The sequence below is a fragment of the Aythya fuligula genome, chromosome 5 (genome assembly GCF_009819795.1).
Source record: "Aythya fuligula isolate bAytFul2 chromosome 5, bAytFul2.pri, whole genome shotgun sequence".
Classification (NCBI taxonomy): Eukaryota; Metazoa; Chordata; class Aves; order Anseriformes; family Anatidae; genus Aythya; species Aythya fuligula.
In genome coordinates this window covers 25721199-25742578 of record NC_045563.1, presented here as the reverse complement: position 1 = coordinate 25742578, position 21380 = coordinate 25721199, and the positions used below count along the sequence as shown (strand labels likewise).

Below are 21380 nucleotides of genomic sequence, written 5' to 3'. Positions count from 1 at the left end.
GAACTTCAGCTATGGCATTTCTCCTTTAGTAGAAGTTTGTCCAACTCACCGCTAAGCCACACTTTGAAACACAGTACCATACTAAACACTTAACACGGTCAAATTTTAAGAACATTAGTCCATTTCTGTAAGTTTAAGAGCTTGAGTGTACGATGCACTGAGACAGACTGAAACAGTAGTGACCAGATTTTAGAATAAAAATGTGGCTGTGCAGTCACAACACATAAGGAAACGCTGTACCAGCATACATAGTCAGAGGAATGCATCAACCCTGCCAAAGTAAATTTGAACTAAAGCAAGTGCTCTGGGGCAAACAGCATGGTGATTGGCACAAGTCAGCACTGCAGCTAGAAGAGCTCATGTTTTTCAGTCCTTTTCTAAGGCTTTCTGCGATTAGTAAGATCTCGTGTCCTCCTGTAACAATATCTATTCAGAAAGAAAACCAAAAGGCAAAAGAGGACTTACAGAATTGTTTTCGGATTCTGCACTTAGACAACCTCTGCAAATGCATGCCCGCTGGGACTCACGCAATAAACCTAATGGGCAGGCCAGCTCCCAGGAAACAACCCAACTTGGGAATGACAAATGCATACCACAGTTTACATGCCTTTCAGGAAATAATTCTGATATGTCATCTACTGAAATGGGCCTGTGAATAACCAAGCAAGATCTTACTGTGAATTAAATATAATTATTACTCAGACTGCAAGTGCTTATAAAGCATACCCTGAGCTAAAAGCTGCCTGCCCTCACAAAGTAGTTTTTCAAAAATAAACAAACAAAACAGCATTTGTTACGTAGGAATGCCAGGCTTTTTATAACATATGTTCTGTCAGAATTTACTTTTAATCCGTAGTTCTCTATATTTATAAATATGAATCCAGAGGGTAGTTAGGAAAGTAAAATTATGAATACAGATTTAATAGAAAGACCTTCTCAGCACCTGTGACTTACAGTCTGCTAAGATCCAGTTTGTTAACTGATTGATATTATTCCAACAGTCTTGCAAGTAATTTATGTTAGAGTAAAATTGACTCTGCTGCTCTCTCCCAGTTTGACGTTTATGTTAACTGGAGACCATATAAAAATCCTCTTGCATTTTCTATTATGGATTTTCCACATGGAAAGAAAGTCAGCAAAATTCTGTCGTTAGCAGTATTTGATCATGAATGAGGTAGATTTTGACAGCTATCTGTAGATTTCTGCTGTAGCCGCAGTCCTCACATTTACTAGAAACTACCCATAAAAACTTTTAGAACACACTCTGGACTCCTGACATATTTATAAAAGGCATGGGATGACTTAAAAGTTCTCTCTATGCAGCACAACACATCTGTTCCTACTTAGTATTTAAAGAAGAGTATATATTATTTGGAATAACACACAACGCATCAGAGCCTTGCGTTCTTCAACAAGGCAGAGTTGGAAAAAATCATTACAAATTTAAGAAATAATCTTAAGATATGAAAAGCAATTAACTTGTATACCAAGAATGCAGAAAAATCTTTGTCTTGAACTGCTGTTTGACATGCTGCAAGCATTGAATATGAATCTCCTCCAGTTTTACTGCAGGTGCCACAAAGCCAATATATTCCACAAATATTTAAATGACTTAAAAGAGAGCACAGCAGCAGCAGACGTGGTGCAGCTAAGCAGTTAGCAGCAAGAGATTAAAATTTGCTTTACGTAAGCCAGAATTTCTGATGCTGTTTCTGTTGTACAACTGTTATTTTGGTTATTGGAAAGTAATCATACACAGGGCTGTACCACATGCAGAAGATCTCAAAAAATGCTAAGACATACTGTATCCCATTCAGGTATTTATTACTTCTCAAAGATGTGATAGAAAATGGTAGTTTTACGCGCTTTCAATTCATAAAATCTTGGCTTAGTACCATTACTGTTCACTAGGGAAAAAAATAGAACGAAAAATCCCACAAAAACATAATGACTAAAGATGTCTTTCCACATGTACATATTGCATCATATCCATGGTGCCTGCATTTCAACCTGAAGGTCGCTTTTGACTTTGATAGAATTGTAATATTAGCACTTATACACAACGCAGCCAGCAACACTAATCAGAACAGAAGTGCAGCAAACATCATGCCCTTGTAAGTCCTGGATAGTCCATTCTGTATCTTACTAAGAAAAATCCTAGTACCCTCCTGAAATTCGAAATGCTTAATAAACTTTAACTTATTAACACATAACTTGCTGAAAAGATGATGCCGATTCATTCAGAACCAATTTAAACATATGGTACTTCTTTGTCCTCATACATGCCAGTTTTGGGAAGTAAGATGCATCATCAATACAATTTTACCTACTATGCAAGTCTCCAAGAAAGTGAGTAGTTACTGACAACATTTATGCTTGAGAAACACATATGCAGTATGAACAAGAATGCAGTGCAATGTAAGTTGACTCGTCACTTTTTATAATACAGAGGAGATGAATAAATAATAGAAATACCATTTTAAAAAAATTTACAACACAATACCTTCCTTGAACAGATGGAAGAACAATTAATGAGTATATAAAACAGCAATGGTTAGAAAGTCATAATTCCCATGCCTCTGGTGGCAGAGAGAAATTCCTTTTCTGTATTGAAGCTTTTGCAGTTTCAGATGTGTATGAGACCAGTACTTTTATTTGTCTTTGGTAGGGAGGCACAGTGAAAATGGAAATTAAAGTTTTGCAAATATCATCAGATACCAACTATAAGAAACAGGAAAAAATAAATACCCACCTAGCTTTGCCTCAGAAGTGTCCATCTCCCATTTGCTTTTCGGAATGTAACCCTAAATCATACACAGAGAGAAGCTCGGAGGATTAGAGAGAGCAACACATGCATATCACTTTTGAACTGGAAACAGCATTACAATGGGAGCTTAAGGTATTTCTTTTTGTAAGGCACAATTCTTGTTATCAGATGAAGGAAACAAGTTACTCAGTATTTCAGAACTTCTGCATCCACTTAGTTCCCTTTCAGAAAGTGACTTTAGCAGCCCTTGCACATCATTACAAGAATGCTGCTCTGCCAACACAGAACTCCAGAATGAGTCTAACAGATAGCAGTGGTGCTGTGTGCAGTTACTAGGTTATAATATCCCAAGAGGCAAAGTTATAGCGACACAATTTATCAGGCATTAAGAGTATTCAAGACTTTACAAATGCAAGTTACCTTAGTCAAATGCAAAATATACCTTAGTCAAACATTTTTAATATATTTCCAGATTTACTACACACAAGCTTCATTTAATAATCCTTTCAGATGAACATACTATACTCTTGTATGAGTAGTCAGTCCACAATTTTTTTCTAGTTTAAATGAGGTAGTATCTGCTGAAACTGCGACTTAATCGTTTTTTCATTTAAAAATAACCCTCATCATGGTTCAAAGATTATTTCCAAACACTTTTTCGCTACACGTCATCATACATTTTACATATAATAATCTTAAGCCAGTTCATTCCTTGCAAATGAAAATAATACTAAATTTGGCAAAAAGGTATTTATTTAAGGTATTTTCTTGTAGTCTTTTCATTTTATACTCTTACACAAATAAATCCTTGCTAAGCAATTATTGGTAACTCTTATAAGTAGCTTTATTCCTAATCTAAGCAGCTGAAATTTTCTCTGCAATCACATAAAAAGCTCACTGTGGTGAAATGGAACCCTTGTGGAGAGTTTGTTTTAATGATTTTTAATATGGAGGGAAAAGAACTATTCTAACAGATTTCAACAAGAAAACAATTCACAGACAAGTTTTAATATACTAATTCCTTTCCTGCTCTATTTATAGGTTGCCTCCACTGTGAACACCTGTGTATTCATTAATGCTGAGTTACTAAATCAGTGTACCATGACAGAGAGCTACACTGCTTTTGTTTTCATTCAGCATTCTGTTCCAAAATCTTTTACAGACCCTTTATTTTTCTATCAAGCTTGTATCAGTGATTTGAGATTATTAGATTTCTCTATTTTAATGTTTTTGATCAAGTCTGTAGTTAATACAAACTAAAACAGTTTGTGCTGCAATATTTCATTGTGACAAATAAATGAATTTCAGGTATATATGTATATTTGTACTTTTCAAACATATTGCACATAAAAATATGCTCAGAAAAGTTATACCACAGCTAGGAGCATGTATTGAACAAAGCAGTGTGTGATACATTGGTGAGAACACTAAGTTAAATGTGTCAATAATTCATACCATCAAGCACAGAAAAACAAGAATTGTCTGAACGCTTCAAACAACCCTATGAGAGTTGACAACAGCAACAGAAGAGTGACTTTGATGGTGTGAAATGCCCTAATGTGTGCTGAATCTGCTTAATATCCCAGTCTTCGGATAGGATAAGAAAAGATTCAGAATTCATCCTTTGGTACGAGACAGTTGGATATTTCAAGGACATTTGCCAGATGGAGCTTGAGACTTCTCTCTTTCCCCAGGATTAAGAGAAGTACAGGAGAACGAAATGAAGAACCTTTACCAACTGTTCTCAAGAAGGCGACAGATACCAAATACTTTCCTGTCTGAAACACCTCTCTGAAATCAGCCATGTGACTGAATGGCAAAGATTACATACGGCAGATTATTCTTTGCTGTTTTTCACCTCTTGTGACTTGGAATAGAAAACATTCTTTTATGTAGTTTATTTTTAGGTATTAATAATTTGCACAGTTTCCACCACCATGCTTTCTCCTTGTCTTATAAAGAAAAAGCTTATTCTTATGATGTGCTGTGCAACAGGACACTCCCCAGAGCCCATAAACACACACACACAGAGTTATGCACAGATTTCTCTCAAATGCTAAAAGACAACTTTCTATTCTAGATATAACTCATTTTCAAGAAATGAGAAGCTAGCAGCCATATTCTTGTAAACATGGATGCATTTTTAAAGAGTTCTAATCCCACTTTATGCAGTCTCATACTCTGTGCCAGAGAATAATTTAGCAGAGAATGAATCATATTGCTAAAAAGAAAACCAAACAAAAAAGAAAAAAAACACATGCAAAGCCCCAAACCAGATGTTTATTAAAATCCACTCTTCCTAAATTTTATTTTTGTTATTGTGTATTTCATCCGTTTTCTATACTACCACTCATGAGGAAGAGTAATTTGTAATTTTCCATCAAGAGAATGGACTTCGCTCATCCCAGACATTTTTGGTTACTTCCTGTTTATTGGAATTTAACTGCTTGGTTGTGGGAACCAGGGTTTGACACATTCAACTCTTCAAGCACTGACCAGTTGTAGCTCCAACACATACCAAGAAGTTACATTCAGAGGCCTTCCGCAGCCTTTTAAAAACTTACCCAAAAAAGCCAGCCTACAGAACTCTCTCTAACCTTCATCCAAGAGATCTAATCCCTCTGCTTGGAAATACCTACTGACAAAGTCAGAAAGCCTCAGCAGAGAAAATATTCTTCGTAACTGTTGTCATACACTATGACAGTTGAGACGAGTTCTTTAGACATGTGAAAGAAAATAAGCTAAATGAATCTGTGCCCATTCTTCCCATCCCTCCACCTGGTATGATACTTAGACAAGCTGGAAGAGAGAGCTATCGTGTACCGTAACTTATAAATAAATGTTTGCAAGAGGCATGTTGCCATGATACTCTGATAATGCCGTTTGTGGCATACACTCTCAGATTATTTAAATAAATAATCAGATAGGAATAACATGATTTGACATTAAAGTTCTCTTAGAAATGTTTAAGGAACAAATGACTATAGATGTGTGTATTAAAATCGCACTGCTAAGAATGGCAATGGGTTGGCATTTATAAGATCGAGACTCTCCCTCAGACATATTAAAAAGCATTTTGTTAGAGATGGCTGATGTGTCTCCTACCAGTTCACTCTCTTCTTCCTCTGCTGCATCCTTCTTGGCTTCTTCTTTCTGGTCTTCAATATTTGCATCAAAATCCTCCATCTCCACCTGTTACAAAGCACAAGCACAGACTTGCAAGGCACTGCTTGACTTCAAAATCTCATCGTTTAAGTAGGTTAAGCAGAAGATTCCAAGCTCAAATAGAAGAGGAAAGATGGGATTAATTTTTGCAAGCACTATGCTGTGGTTTATATGAATATTGCCTCTACTTCTGCTTCCTTCAAAGCAGGTTCCCTTCTTGCTGTAGTGAGAAACTGTGTGGGGAAAGTAGCAATACTTTGTGATCCTCCTTCACGTGGATTCTTTGTGCTACCAGTATTTGTAACAGTAAAATATCTCCCTTGCATCATACACAATCATGTTTCAAAACCTGGAATTTCATAAGAAGATCTTAAACTTATCACTTATGCATCACTTGAATGGCACTCTCTGTATAGAATGCATCTTAGTCAAGCCTCTAGCTTAAGTATTTACTTATCACAGTGTAATGAACAAAAATGGAATCTTTAAAACACATCTAACCCTGCCAATCTAATGGAATACTTTCTGGAGCCCATATCTCTGAAATGCCTGATACTCACACATGCAGTTATGCAAACTGTTAGTAAAACCTTGATGAACATATCAGAGTAAACCCCTAATATGTCCTTCTCTGGGTCTACTTGAGAGCTGAAACTTTTGCTCTCCTCTTGAAAATTACTATTTTACAATAAAAATTATCTGTAGAGTAGAAAATAACCTGCTGAGATCATGACAAGCTGCAAAGAGTAAACACCTTTCCTACTTCAGCAGGTCAACAGTTTCTATGGCCACGGCACGAGCTGTTCTGACAGTAACATGCAGCTCTGGTACATTCAATACAACCATTAACATAGAAGTTTATTTCCAGAGCTCCTGAAATGTCTGTCAAAGAACGCAACAAATAGAAAGATAACATATCCAAGATATATGTCATGGCAAACCATAAATGGAATAAAAGGTAGCATTCCTCTACATTAAGTGTAATCTTCTGCTATATGTGTTTTATTTACTACTTTACTGCACAGGTCTGGATTTCTCAAAGCAGGGATCCAGAGGAATTATCAGCTATTTCTCAAATTGTGAACCATTAAGCTGAAAAGGTGCCAAGGTTTGCATGAGGGAGCAAAAATAGTCTTTAATTGCTATTAAGCAGTTGCTAAAGTGGCTTCAACTCTTCCTCAAAGATGCACAAGTCGGGGCTCCAAAAATGCCTTAAAATATAGCTTGTGCCTTTGTATTTAGGTCGTTGATAAGAATAATGGAATACACTTAACTGACAGCAATTACATCTTTCTATAGTGCCAATTATATGGCAGTCCTGTTTGTCATCATACCTCATCATACCTTCCTTTGCTTTATTTTTTCAGTATAGCTACATACCCATAATTCATCATTTTAACATGCAGAGATACTCTTACCTCTTCGATAGCAGCATCTTGCAATAGGGAACGAATGTCCAGGCGCATCATGTGACGTGGCGCTGCCTCCCAGTGATCAGACATCTAAAAAAAATGCACCAAAAAAACACAAAACATAAAAATGAAGCACCTCCAAAAACGTAAGAGATTGAACAGAAAATTGGGCTTCTTATCACAAGAAAAGATCTATCTGCACTTAAGTCATTTCAGTCAATCCTGTGAAATAACTACCAGCTCTTCTTAGAAGAAAATTGTAGGCATTATGTAGACTAAAGCAAGCCAAGTTTTCCAACAACAGCAGGAGTGAAAACAAAAGGAAACTTGCAATTAATCCTATGACTCCATATGTATACAGTTACCCTGCTGATTTCCTTTAGCTTGCGTCCATGAATATTCCTCTTGGAACACGTCTGGTTATCTGCACTCATTTCAGCTAAGTACACCTAGAAAGAGGAAGACAATATTAAATGTTTTAAACCAGTTTTTAGAGTTTTTCTATCTGGTCATAACTCCACAGTTGTACATTCTAAGAAAGGTAAACTTGCAGCTCTAGACCATAGCACTCTTCCTTCAGTTGGGAAGGACTTTGCGTTCAGAAGTTCAGAAATGCTGGTATACAGGTGCTAGGAAATTCAAATGCCTTTTAGGTATTTACCTCAAAACCCTTGGTTTTTGCTGCACTCCAAAACTGCTCAAAATGTCGCACTCTATCATTGATAGCATCAAGGATAATGAAGGGAAAGAATCCATCATCCAATGTCTTTTTGAAAGTTTTAAACATGCTGGTGCGATAGGTCTCTTCCATATCAGCTTCATATTCATATTCCATCACCTGGGTCAACGACAACAGCATTTAAGAAAGAGGACACCTATTAAGCTGTTAACATTCAACTGCTGAATGTCCTGACCACAAAGTACATTGGCATGAGAAAACCATCTTCCAAAATTTGCCCATTCCACCCTTACGTTAGATTGACTTGTTTTTGAAAAACAGTCCCCACACCTCTGCAAAGCAACAGACTGAAATTCCACAGTATCTTGCTTCTTTCTCAAAGTAAGAAACTGAATTAGGAGTACCTTCTTTTTTACTTTTTTCCCTGTATCTGGGTCTCTCTCTTCCTTTTCTACTTCAGTGATGAAATAGTCATCCAGGCTGAGAACTCTTGGTGCAGGTCCTCCACACTCTACTTCCTTATCCTGGGAAGAAAGCAAAACAGAAATACTCCTGGGTACCTGTAAAAAATCCATTCTGTTACAGAAGACCTTCAATATGGTTTTGGCAAATGTCAATTCCCTTCTCTATGTTCAAAGCAAGAAGAAAGCAGTATTCCTCATGGTTACTAAGAGTGGACAGGATTCACGTGCCACGTGAGGACACAGAACATTAAAAAACAACAGACTGAAATTCCAGGTCTTGATCTCATCTCTTCCAGGTCTTCCTGCCTTCTCCAGTAAGTCTGACTTAATTTTTATCTTGGTATACTGTACAAACAGAAATAAAACAGTAGAAAGAACACAAGAGAGACAAACAGCACTACACAGTGAGCAGTCCTTTACGTACCCTGATGAGTTTTGCTACATGTGTCTTCCCACTGCCCGGCAAACCTCTCATTATGATTACAATCTGAAACAAAGATAATGTAAAATAAGATAGAAGACTGTACTAAATCAAACAAATCTCTTATACAAAGAAATTCTAGAAAATTACGTGCCCCGGGCTCACAATTTTGCCAACAACAAGCAAAGCCAGTACCATGCCTCACTCCCACATTTTACAAACCAGGTTGTAATGCATGGTGGTAGTTCCATGGGAGTAATAATAAGATTATGTGATGTTAATCGTCTCAGCAGCTCACACTGCACAAGATGTTATGAAACTGTTTACAATAATTGAATTAGTCTTGTCTAAATGTTTTATTGCCTGGATCTTATTCTTTCTTTAATATGGTGTACTCTCTGACAGGATAAAGCCAAGTCTTTCCTCTGATACATCAAAAACCCAAGTAAAGATCTCAGAAGAATCTAAAATACATGAATATTACCAACTAAGAGGAATTTCATATTAGCTTTCCTAGGAGGTTTACATCTCCTGTGGACTCCTTAGGGCTAGGCTACAACATTCTGAGTATTAGCAATAGAACCAACAGAATTTACAGTCCTTCCCAATGCATTCATACTTCAGAGAAACTGATTGTTGCTGTTGCAATGCATACTCACTCTCTCTGGCCTGCTATCCCGCCCTGGTGGCTTCAAAATATCATCTACATTTTTAGATTCTGGCTTTCTTTCCACTCGTGGAGCAGGTGGTGGCTGACGAGGCATAGATGGAGCAGAAATAGGAATCCTTTCCTCAGGGTAATTTCTACGATCACCTTCAAATTCAGAAGAATTTTCTTAGTTCAGTGAAATTAGAAATTTTAACAGACACTCTTTACTTCAGGATAAATTCACGGATGTTTCCGCAAAACAATTCAAAGTTCTAATCTTGAAACTACTACGATAAAAGATATTTTTAGCAGAGCATGTAATTGTCTTTTCCTGATCTCATCACTACTGAGAAACTAAGCTATAACATTATCCAAATAAATTTTCCTGATTTCTATATTATGAAAAATTATTTATTTGTTAAGAATATTTTAGCAGGTATTCAGGACTGAGAAACCATACCTCCAAACATGGAAGGCCCATGATCATACGCTGGACGATCTGTCTTTCGTTCATATGGTGGTCTTTCAAAACCACCCCGCCTGGAGGAGGGATGCTCTTTCTTGTCACGGTAAGACTGTGTCCTTGAAGGTGCAGTAGGAATAACCCTGCCAAAATAGTATTCTGTGTATTCGTAGAATTTTTTACTATGGATTCCAATGAGAAATTAATAGGTACCTCAGTCAAAACAGACAGCCTGACACACAATATAGCTTGAACCAGATTGATTTCAAAAATGTTCCAAAACTACACACCTATCATCTCGGGGATGACGATCTTTTTCAAATCTCTCTCGATCATAGTCCACAGAACCACGGTCTCTGTGCAATTCCCGCTCTCTCTTGAAATCCCGGTGGTCTGTATTTGAATTACCTTGACGCTCAAAATAGGGTTCACGATCTCTGTCTCTGTTGTAACGACCAGGGTGATCTGAAAGGAGAAACCCACGGAAATCCAAACTATAAAAACATATCCTGAATTTACTATTTTTGAAGGATAAACAACAAAAGTACAAGAAAACTATATAGAAATTCATGATGTGAGGACTAAAACAAACTCAGCCACTGAATCTCTTTCCCAAACTGTAAGAGACAACCATAACATGCAATCCTATTTAAAGCTACTGAATTGAGTCTTGAACATGGCTTGATCAATGACCGTATTACTCCTCTTGACGATATAAACTGTTATTTTTATGGGCCTTGGAAGGCAATAAAGTGGTTCTTATTTAAATTAGGAGTTACTTAGTTTAAAACACACTTGTAGTGCCTTACAACCTTTCTTATAGGCTAACTAATGGCCTGTGAGCTAACCAAGGGCTCCCTACCTTTTTGAAATGTTTGTCTCTCCGGCAAAGGTTCTGGACGCAGAGTTACCCTCTCCCCATATGGAATCTGTTCCACTTTACTGGTGGTTATATCTGGTTAAAAATAATCAGAAAGCTAAGTAACATCTTAAAATACCCCTCTTCCATTTCCTTCCCAATGTCGTGAAAAGCACTCAGTCAATGGCATTAGAAGTGACTGAAATAACTTACCAAAATATACATAAATACAGAACACCAGAGTTTTTAACGCCTTAAGTATGTTTCTGTGTGCATAAGTATGCATACAGTTTACCTAACAATGGGACTTTATCTCTTTGGATGAGTTCGGGTAGCTTGCACAGTTCATTGATGCTATGAAAGTTTCAGTAACTCAAACTATGATAACGTTGAGAATATTACCTGAAATGCTCTCTTAAGAGACTCCCAACAGTCACAGTTTTTCTAACTGCTTTTAGAGAAACATCTACTTAAAGGAATTGATGTGGCTTCAGTTATAGAGAAAAACTCTCTTTAACGGCAATGCACAATTTATGTACAACTTTACAACCCAATTTCACTTTTGTAAAAAAGAAAACCTGAGAGAAGTTGATTCAATTAAAAGAATAGTGTTGAATTTTAGCTTTGATAAACTCACTACTAAAAATCTGAGGCTCTCACTGCTTTGGTGTTAAATGCCTGTTTAGCATGCCAACTCCTCAGAACCAGGACATTGGTTCTAGAGGGCTCTAGGTATTGTTAGACGGGTACCTCATACCCATTAAGCAGCATACAAATAATGCAAACATTACCCACATTCTGCTTTAAGTCACTTCTCAGAACTGTAACAAACCAAAGTACTTTCTAACACAGTTACAGTTCCCACACTCTGTTATAAAGGGATTAAGGGAAAGTCTCACTATCAATCTACATATAACGTTGATGTGCCCATATGAGCTGGTGTTTAGTAGAAGCAGGTGTGGACATATACCATTCAATTCACGTGACACAGCTTTTCAGCATTAGAGAAAACATTAAACTCAAGACTGACGATTACTGACTCCTTAAAATTGCACTGTTTAGTATTAGATCACGATGTACACAGCCTAAACATCAGCTGCAAAATATATGTGGCATATGCTGTGTGCCACACTCCTTTAGGAAGCAGCTAATGGAGCTAATTATCTCTCCGTTACAGAACGGACAAATACATTCACTGCAATACCCACCTCGCCCATGGCCATAATCCACAGTTTGCTGAATTATAGGTGCTTTAGGAACGGGTGGAATAACTGGAGGAAGTGACACTGGAACAGCTGACGGAACAGAGGTGTGAGCAGCAGGTACTTTCACTGGCGAGGATACTGGTGGAGGCATCATTGACTCCTGTTTACATAATTCGTACTCCATATTTGCTCCTTTATCCTCGTTTGTGTCCCAGAGTCCGTGGAAAGAATCCTCATCCCAGCGTTCCTGTTCCACAGCAGAAGGTGATGGTTTTAAAGACTGACCATGACTTGGGGCTGTAGTTGGAGTAGGAACTGGAGCATGTGGCCTTGTCATAGGTGTAGCAGGCCTTGCCAGTGGGGCAGGTGGTCTTGTCACTGGGGTGGGCTGTCTGAACAACACGGGAGGCTTTATAATAACAGCAGGAGAAGGTTTAATAGCTTGGGCTTCTACTGGTGCCTCTGAAGATAGCTGAGAAGAGACCTAGATGCAGAAAGCACTTTAAATAGAGATCTGTAATCTAACCTTCTCTCATCCTCTGCAAGTCAGTAAGCACAATGGCAATCTGTAATTAAATTATAAACATTTTCTAGTACCTCCATCAAGGCGCTACAGGTAGGAGGACAAAATTTCAAGAACTGGCGGCCTGAATTAATTTGGCGTTTGCTCACTATGCAAAGGCTTGAATATTATATATTTTCTCATTCAAAATAATATTAATTTAAGCTCCAGTGGGCCTATCAAAGGTGCCTACAGTTTCATTCCCAAAGATTCTTGTTGTCTGTGAGGAGGCTGAAATAGTGGGGAAGTAGGGCAGCTTGGTGAGGCACAAAAGGATTGATAAGGTCAGCTTCTTTCTGGAAGTCACTGGAAAAATTCCCAGAGAACAGTATCACCTACAAAACTCTTAATAGAATCAATGTCAGATTAATATCAGAAGTGGAGAGGTGTTGCCCAGTGAAAAAAATTTGGTCTTGAACCAAACATCCCCATGGAATCCTGTGTATTGTGTCAAAAAGGGTCTTTTCAGAAGCACAGCAGATGCCAAGTTAGAGGCAGCCTTACTAGCAGCATGCAAACGGACTCAGAGAAGGGCTGTAGATACAAGCTGAGATTTGTAGCAAGTTCACAGACATGGCAGAAATCCCAAGAAAAATAACAGTTGTTTGAATACCTCTGGGCAGATTGGTGAAGTAGGAAATATCAAAGTTAGGAAGTAAAGTCACTTCCTAAAGATGTCAACATATCTGCAGCTCTTGGTAGCAAATCTGTTCCATTACTTTACTTTATAGACACTGTAAACAATGAAGAGGTCAGCTAGGCAAAAAGGAAACTTGTAGTGTATCATGCACAGCCCAACGCTTCTCTGCAGGGAGGGACAAAGAAAACTTGGTTTGGCTAAATGTCAGGCTCGCAGGTCAGTACAGCCAAATTTACTGGTACCAGTAACTTTTAGGTTACGATGTGACGAAGAATTAAGTCTGTGCATCAACTCAGCATCGACTCCAACATACATTTAACAACAGTGTAGCATTCATTCTAGGAAGGATTTATAAACCTGAGTAAACATGACTGGAGAAATTCAGCTGTTTTCTCACCTGGTATGAACTATCAAAAAACAAATTTAGCATCTGAGAAGAGTTCCCAGGACCAACCAGAAGATTGGACAGTGGAGGAGTAAATTGTATCACAACAGGAGATGAAGGCACAGATACAAAAATGCGTGCTTCCACACGCTTTGTGATACTCCATCCAGTAATGAGTATTTCTAATAAAGACAGCCAACAGAAAGCTAACATGCGCTTTATCTGAGTTTCTGATGGAACTATCCTCAAATTCTCTTTCAACCTCTTCAAAGAGGAGGGAGCACTTAAAGCAGGAAAAGCAAAGCAATCCGGGATTCAAAGATAATATCAGAACCAAGATAGCTGGTGAAAAGGAGGGTCTTCTCGTGAGCCTTACGGCTTTATTTTGTAAGAGCTCACCTCATCTTGCACATTGTCCTACAGCAGTCTAGGCTGTTAAACCTCATGAGCTACTGTCCCCAGCGGGTTATGTTCAGAAGACACGGTGGACTGAACGAATAAGAAAGACTTTGGGAAATCTAAAGAAGTTTCTTTGCCTCAACAAAAGACTGAAGAAGTTGTAAGGATTGCGAGGGAGGCATTCCACAGAGAAGTCTGGCCACCAGAGTGCAGAAAAGATCTGAAACACACAGAATTACTTACTACCCACGTTACGACGTCGACTTGAGATGAATTTACCTGAAAGCCACCTCCTGGCCTTGTGCTGGTGTTCTGTGGTCTTGGAGAGTCCTGTGCGGAAATGTCGGATTTAAACTCTTTCAACTTTTGCATCTGTTCTTTTTGCTCTCTGCACATGAATCACAAGAAAATGTTATTAGTCTGTAGCTTAAATGAAAACTTGAAAAATTAAATACGTATTACACTACCATCAGTGGTCAAGTCCAAAGTAGAAAAGGACACAAGCAGGCTTTATATGGTCAACACTGATTCAGAAATCCCTGTTTCGCACCCACCTAAACATGGAGGTATATCTTATCTGCCTCCTTTTTTGACCACAAATTTCCTCTGTGGCATACAGTTATGCTTTAGTTGGCCAGAACCACTCTGCTTTGATAGTAAAGAGCAAAGTCGTATTTTTATGTTTCATCAAGACCTGCAAATGGGAGGCCCAGGGGAGTTGCGTGCCTAAATGCTTTCAGGGACTCACTCTGGGATGCACACTAACAAGACTGAGGCCAACTCAAAGCACAACAAAGATTCCAACATTTAAACACAAAGTGGTGAGGTTAGCTTTCCTTGCTTTGTGTATCTAAATGCTATTTAATACACAACCCACACACCGTCTATGGAAAAGAAACCAGGACCAGCAGGGAAAGCTATGACCACCAGGTTACAAAATTCTATACAATGTGATTTTGTTTCCTTTGAGTTATTGTTAACATCTTTTTATCTTGTTTTTCTTTGATTGTAGTAACTTTGTTGATATTTAATTGCATGTACTAAAGTAGTGCCCAAAAACCAACTAAGGGATCCCCTCTGTACTACTAGGCACAACATAAGCCATCCTGATTAGCAATGCATCTGTTTAGCACGCAGGGCAAGGGGAACATGGCACGCAGAAAGGGATCCCAAGTGCTGCATTAGTGCAAAGAGCATGAGCAAGTGCCAGCACTTATAAGGTCTTCTTTATGCTGGGTTTAGGAAAAATGAACCACATGATAAATATAGAACAGCATGCAGCTCTGAGCATGCTGTCATGTACATGATAAAAGCAACCTGACGTGAAGTACTGGTGTAACTAATGTTATTAATATCCTCAAATCAAACTTAAAAAGAACAGTACCAACAGTATCACATTTATATTTCCCCTTTTCAGTGAATTAGAAAGACATATAAATCCACTTCCTTACATAAAACGTTTTAGTTTCTATGCTCAAGTATCTCAGCTCTAATAAATTATTCACTTGGGCACTGATTTCCAAACTATGGCCCTTAAATTAAGTCCACTGGCTTGCAGCCATTCACATTAAACAGCTCAGCTGGCCACCTGAGGCTATGAGAAAGCCAGGAAGCTGAAAACAAGCTGTTGCTCCAAAACTTTTGGCAAATGTTGCGTTATAACACAGATTTCACAGTCACTAACACCTGTTGAATTAATCTAATTGCAGTGAAATATTAATGTATTCATAATAACAGTTCTGCCTTCCCTTTTTGAAATCACTTTTCTTGCAATTTCTGCTTGTAACTAAGCCCTTCCTTCCAAATGGGACAGATGCTTAGCAATAGCACAGATGCTCAGCAATCTTACGAGTTTGGAAACAATACAGCTTCAAGAAAAGCACAAAAACGTCTCTATCTTTCAACATGGTTTAATAATAATGTAACAGTGATAAGTGAACACTTATTTTAATTACTCAATATTTTAGTAAAATATCTTCCTTGTGAAATTAAATCCTTGCCTTTGCTAAGTACCACAGGATCTATCTTGCAATATCTCACAAGAGCTATCTCACAATAACTCATGGAGAAGATGAACCACATGAACCTCTAAGAGATTTCTTCTTTATAATCTCCCCTTAAAGATTTCACTCCTCACTCACTAGACATAGTAAAAGAAACTTATCTTTCCAGTTCTCTCATGAATGCATGTAATGCACCAAAACTCAGGCATCAAATCACAAAGAAAACATTTGGATAGAAGGTATGTGCTCTCTTCTTGTATTACTAAATTTACTGAGCCCTATCCTACCGGATATTTCTGATGTTTAAGAGGTTATTATTCTATCACTTCTTTTAAAATAAATGCTTATTAAAGCCTTAAAGAGTCATGTCCTCCTCATTTGACAACACGGTTGTGTTGATCCTCAGAATTAAGATCAACCAAGCTTTGCCAAATTACTCATCGAGGATGCTAGGGTTCAAATGAGAGAACATTGTTAAAAGGGAAAAAAAGCATCTACGCTTTAAGAATCAGTATCCAACATTTTAATAGGTCCCACTGTGTGAATTAGGAACTACCTTAATGCAGATCTTGACATGTATTTAAAAGCAATTATCAACAAAGTCATCTGAGGATAACAGAAAGATTAAGAAGCAATTATCAACAAGCTCCTTTAAGGATAACAAAAAGGTTGGTCAGGTGATGTGGACAGATCTATACTTGGGAAATAACAAATGGAGGTGCCCTATTCGTGGGGAAAGGGGTGTGTATTTATTTAAGGAAAAAAGCCCATCCACAAAAGCTGGGATGGAGATCTTCTAGTTCCACACGAGCTCCTATTACCATGCTGTAGTGAAAAGAAACAAGCCTGTTACTGTGTAAATTGAGGAAGAAATCAGGAAAGGGGTATCATCCTCACAGAAGCACCAAACTATTCTGGTAGCTTGTCTTTAAATAATTTGTTGGACAGTTGCAGGGGGATAAAAATAACATCCTTAAGGAGCATCAATATAAGAAACACCATGCACCAGGTTCTCATGGCACCTATCTTGCAACTCCATTAGCGAATAAATGTCCAAAAAGGAGGTTCCAAAAGCTTGCCAAGGTCATGAATTTTACAAAATCACATCAGAACAATGTTTTCTTCCAATAAAACAGTGAACATTATTGTTAGGCTTGGAGAAGTATCCAAGTAATTGAGACAACTCCTGGAACTGGAAACAGAGTGAGAAGCCTTGTCTGACACCAGTCATTCACTCTACAAATACATGAAGTCCCCTATACAGGGACCCAGTTTTAAAAGTAGTACTTCTTATGTATGAAGTAAAATGCAAGCATACTTTTATGCAAGCATACTTTTAAACATGTATTTTGTTCTGAGAAAGGCATGAAGAGAGGAGGAAGTCAATAAGTTTTGTTTTGTTTCAAAAATAAGCTCTGAATCTCAGAGGCAGCCTGTTACTGATTAAGATTTTGACAATTTCATCTACATCCAAACTGCCCATATGGCTGGTTGGAGCTACAGTAGGACTGAATTGGCTATTTAATAGCCAGAACTGGAGGTGGATTCACAAACCCAAGGAAAGCTTGGGACATCAAAATTTAGCTGTTTCTAATCAAACCCAGAGTATTTAGTTTGCATTTGAAAGAACGAGGAAGATAGGTGAGAAATACCAGAGTCAGCTCATCACAACCTACCAATGCAGGACAAGTAACATTTAGCACGAAGATGTCCAAAGGGAAATTAACATCCTCCACAAAACACCATACAACTAGAATGTACCAGCTCAGTTCAAAACTCCAGAAAAGATGCAATAATATCACAACGTGTAAGAAAATCTAATAAGCCTACTTTAGTAATTTCTCTCCCCCCAAAAGTGACAGAATCAAGCAACTCACCGAAGCATTTTGAGCTCCTGGGCAGCTTTCAGAATTATCTCATGCTGTCTTTGGCTAAGGACCATCACTCCCCCCAAGGACTGTTCCGAGTCCAGGTTTGAATCTGCTCCCAGCATATCAGAGGAATGTGAAGGTGGGAGAAGGGATGAATCCATCTGGTCACCCATAGGTCGCAGCCTGTCTCCATCATCTGGATACCACCGATCCGTCAGTCGTTCCCTCTCCCAGTCAGTCCTTTCAGGAAGGTAGTCCTGCTTCTCCCGCCACGTGTCGTACCTCTCGGGGTACTCTCGAATCCTCAGCTCCCCCCTGTCTCGGAGGTCTCTGTCGTAGTGATCTCTGTTCCTGTCGTCCCTCCACCTATCTTCGCGGTATCTGTCCAGAGGTGGGAGAGGCGGTAACGGTGGGAGAGGGGGGATATCTAGGTCACGATTCCCCATTTCTCTATCATCCATGGGTCTCATGTCCCAGTCTCTGTTATCCCATTCTCTGTCCACATCTTGATCATAAATATCTGCGGATCTTCCCGTCCTATCTAGATCTCTCTCTAGCTCCCTCTCCCTCGGCCTCTTCCAGTCATCCCACCATGAATCTCGTCTGTCGTGATCAGATGATAAAGGAGGTAGTGGTGGCAGGGGAGACAACGGAGGCAATGAATGGTGAGACTGCAACCTCTCATCCCTATCGTATGGATCCACAGAATCATCCTGATAATCGGAGTTGTGGTCTCCCCAGTATCGTTCTCTTTCCCAGTCGTCCAACCGCTCGTGCTCCAGAGGAAGGTCATCCCTACTATCTAAAGGAAATTCCTCCTGCATCCCCTCATCCTCATGACTCCAAGAACCCCTGAGCGCATCGTCTCGATGGTACGGAGCCAATTTGTCAGGATCATCTCCTAGGTGAATTGGTTTATCTATGCTGCCCGCGTCGGACCTCCCCGCTTCCCTCTCCCGGCTATCCGGCCTCCTGACGTGTCCCCTCTCGTGGCTACCTGCCCTCCTGACGGGACCCCTCTCCCGGCTACCTGCCCTCCTGACGGGACCCCTTTCCCTACTGCCCGCCCGCCTCATGGAGACCCTCTCCCTGCTCCCTGCCCGCCTCATGGGCTCCCTCTCTCTGCTCCCTGCTCGCCTCATGGGCTCCCTCTCCCTGCTCCCTGCCCTCCTGACGGGTCCCCTCTCCCTGCTTCCTGCCCTCTGTGCCCTGTCCCTGCTGCCTGGCCGCCCGGCGAGCTCCCTGTCTCTGCTGGACATCACCCTCTCCCTGCTGTCTGACCGGCCACCCAGCGTCCTCTCCCTGCTGCCCGACCGCCCGTCCGGCATCCTCTCCCTGCTGCCCGACCGCCTGTCTGCCATCCTCTCCCTGCTGCCCGCTCTCCTGAACATCCCCCGGCCCCGGATGGATGCCTGCCGAGCCTGCCCTCTGCCCCTGTACACGTATCCCCTGCCACGGCCCTCGTCCATCCTGCCCATTCCCCGGCCGTGGCCGTCATCCATCCTGCCCATTCCCCAGCCGCCGTCCATCCTTCCCATGCCCCGGCCGCCGTCCATCCTGCCCATTCCTCGCCCGTCCATCCTGCCCATGCCCCTGCCCCGGCCCATTCCCCAGCCACGGCCATCCCCCTGCCCCCTGCCCCGGCCATCATCCATCCTGCCTTGCCCCCTTCCTCTGTTTCCCGGTCCCTTGCCTCTGTCTTCGTGCATAAATGGCCCTTTCCCTCTGCCTTCTGGCCCGGGCAGGCCCTGCGTGGTGTCTGAACCAAGCAGCTGGCTCTCTGAGGAACTCAAATCCTGGTTTCCCGTTACAGGGGTCACCGCCCCTCCCGGCCTTGCAACGCCTGACTGCAAAGCTCCTGAGTTGCTAGAAAGGGACGTTGAAGTCTGGTTCTGAACAGGCGGAGTAGTTGCTTTGGAGTCTTCTACTTGCTGGTTAGGATCGTGTGAACTCCATGTCCACTTCTTAGGAGGATCTGAAATAGTTTCTTTGACTTCACCTTTGGATGGTTCCTGTTGAGTGCTTGCGAGGTCCTCACTCGGCTCCACGGAGCCCGTACTCGTCACGTCAGTAGACTGCGTTCTACTTCCAGCCTGCTGATTGCCACCCATGTCTGTAAAAGGCTCTTTGTTTTCTGATCGTGAGTCTGTCTGGGACTGCTGCTGTCCCAAAGGAGGCCTGGGCCCCCTCCACCGTGGGCCGCCCGGTCGGGAACCGTGTGCATGTGATGTGTTTTGGGAAGTATAAAATTGTGCTGCTGGTCCCCGGGGGATAGTTCCCCACCGACTCGTGTGCTGTCCATCAGTGTTCTGTCGGTCAAAACGCGACCTGTGTCCCTCGGAGCGCTGGGAGTCAAAACGGGGCCCTCTTGGTCTTGAGCCTTCAAATTTGTCATATCCTCTTCCTCGAGGGCCATCAAACCTGCGCATGAAATAACAGCAGTTTTAATCAAATGAACATGTCAAATAAAACTTGTCTAAAAACCAGTTTCACACTGCCTGTGTTTAACTGATGCATCCTAGTGTGCTGTAGGATCAGATCCGTTTGAACCAGTGCAGAAGCACCAAGACCTTCTTCTCCACACCAACACTGTCCTGTGCAGACCAGTCTAAGCCACCTGCAGACAATGTAACCCTAAAAAGAAAACTTGGCTTCAGTATCCCAGGATTGAAACTCACTTTGAAAAAAACTTGCAAACTGAATGGTGAGAAGCTTTGATCTTCTGTTTAAAGACACTTTTGTTGAAAACAACAACTCTTGTTGAACTTTGGTTTTAAAACTTCGCAACAAGCTTACCTAACCAAAGGCCTTATAGACAAATCTATAAATATAGATCCTCACAGAAAGTGCAGCGAGGTGTGATATTGGCCAGTTCTACGCAAGACAATCTGCCTAAAACACACACATTTTTATCACATCACTTTTTTCCTTTTCTTTCTTTGTCTACAAGCAAGAGTAGAGGTCAGGCAAACCGGCATAAAGAATAATTTATGCAATCATATTTAGCAAGGCTCATCTAGTCAAAAAACAGCCTTTAGGCATATGCTTAATTATTGATTTGCAAGACACAAACATCAAATTCATTTTACACAAAACATCGAACTTGCTCCTGAAGTCCAATTGCTTGGATATTTGGGATTCACAGTTGTCTCTCCCTGGATATGAATTCATTATTGCCTAGTTACCAGCAGCTGTTGACTTTTTGCAGAATTTAATGTTTCAGTGAGCAATTTACCAAATGAGTTCATTTGCACAACCTCAAAGAATTTTAATAATCCTAGTAAGACAACACTTCAGCAGAAAAAATGGAAAGCACGGTTTCTGTTGGAACAAAACTGCCTTTTGCTTGGGGTGTGTGGTCAAGATGAACAGAATTAAAAGAATTAGCAAGTGCAGTAGCAAGGTATCTTCAGTTTGAAGGACCAACTTCTACACG

The 21380-nt window shown here is 40.3% G+C and overlaps 1 protein-coding gene across 1 annotated transcript in view; it reads right to left on the bottom strand.

The window, feature by feature from the left end:
- Positions 1-21380, bottom strand: part of YLPM1 (YLP motif containing 1) — a 43211-nt gene that overhangs the window by 10929 nt on the left and 10902 nt on the right. Inside the window, exons 6-19 of the mRNA XM_032187973.1 lie at positions 17951-20365; positions 14350-14458; positions 12088-12568; positions 10883-10975; positions 10311-10485; positions 10018-10139; positions 9568-9722; positions 8912-8974; positions 8428-8547; positions 8006-8182; positions 7710-7793; positions 7351-7434; positions 5873-5959; positions 2753-2804 (exon numbers count right to left, since the gene is read on the bottom strand). Coding sequence (XP_032043864.1) covers positions 2753-2804; positions 5873-5959; positions 7351-7434; positions 7710-7793; positions 8006-8182; positions 8428-8547; positions 8912-8974; positions 9568-9722; positions 10018-10139; positions 10311-10485; positions 10883-10975; positions 12088-12568; positions 14350-14458; positions 17951-20365 — 4217 coding nt within the window. The remainder of the gene's footprint in view (positions 1-2752; positions 2805-5872; positions 5960-7350; positions 7435-7709; positions 7794-8005; positions 8183-8427; positions 8548-8911; positions 8975-9567; positions 9723-10017; positions 10140-10310; positions 10486-10882; positions 10976-12087; positions 12569-14349; positions 14459-17950; positions 20366-21380) is intronic.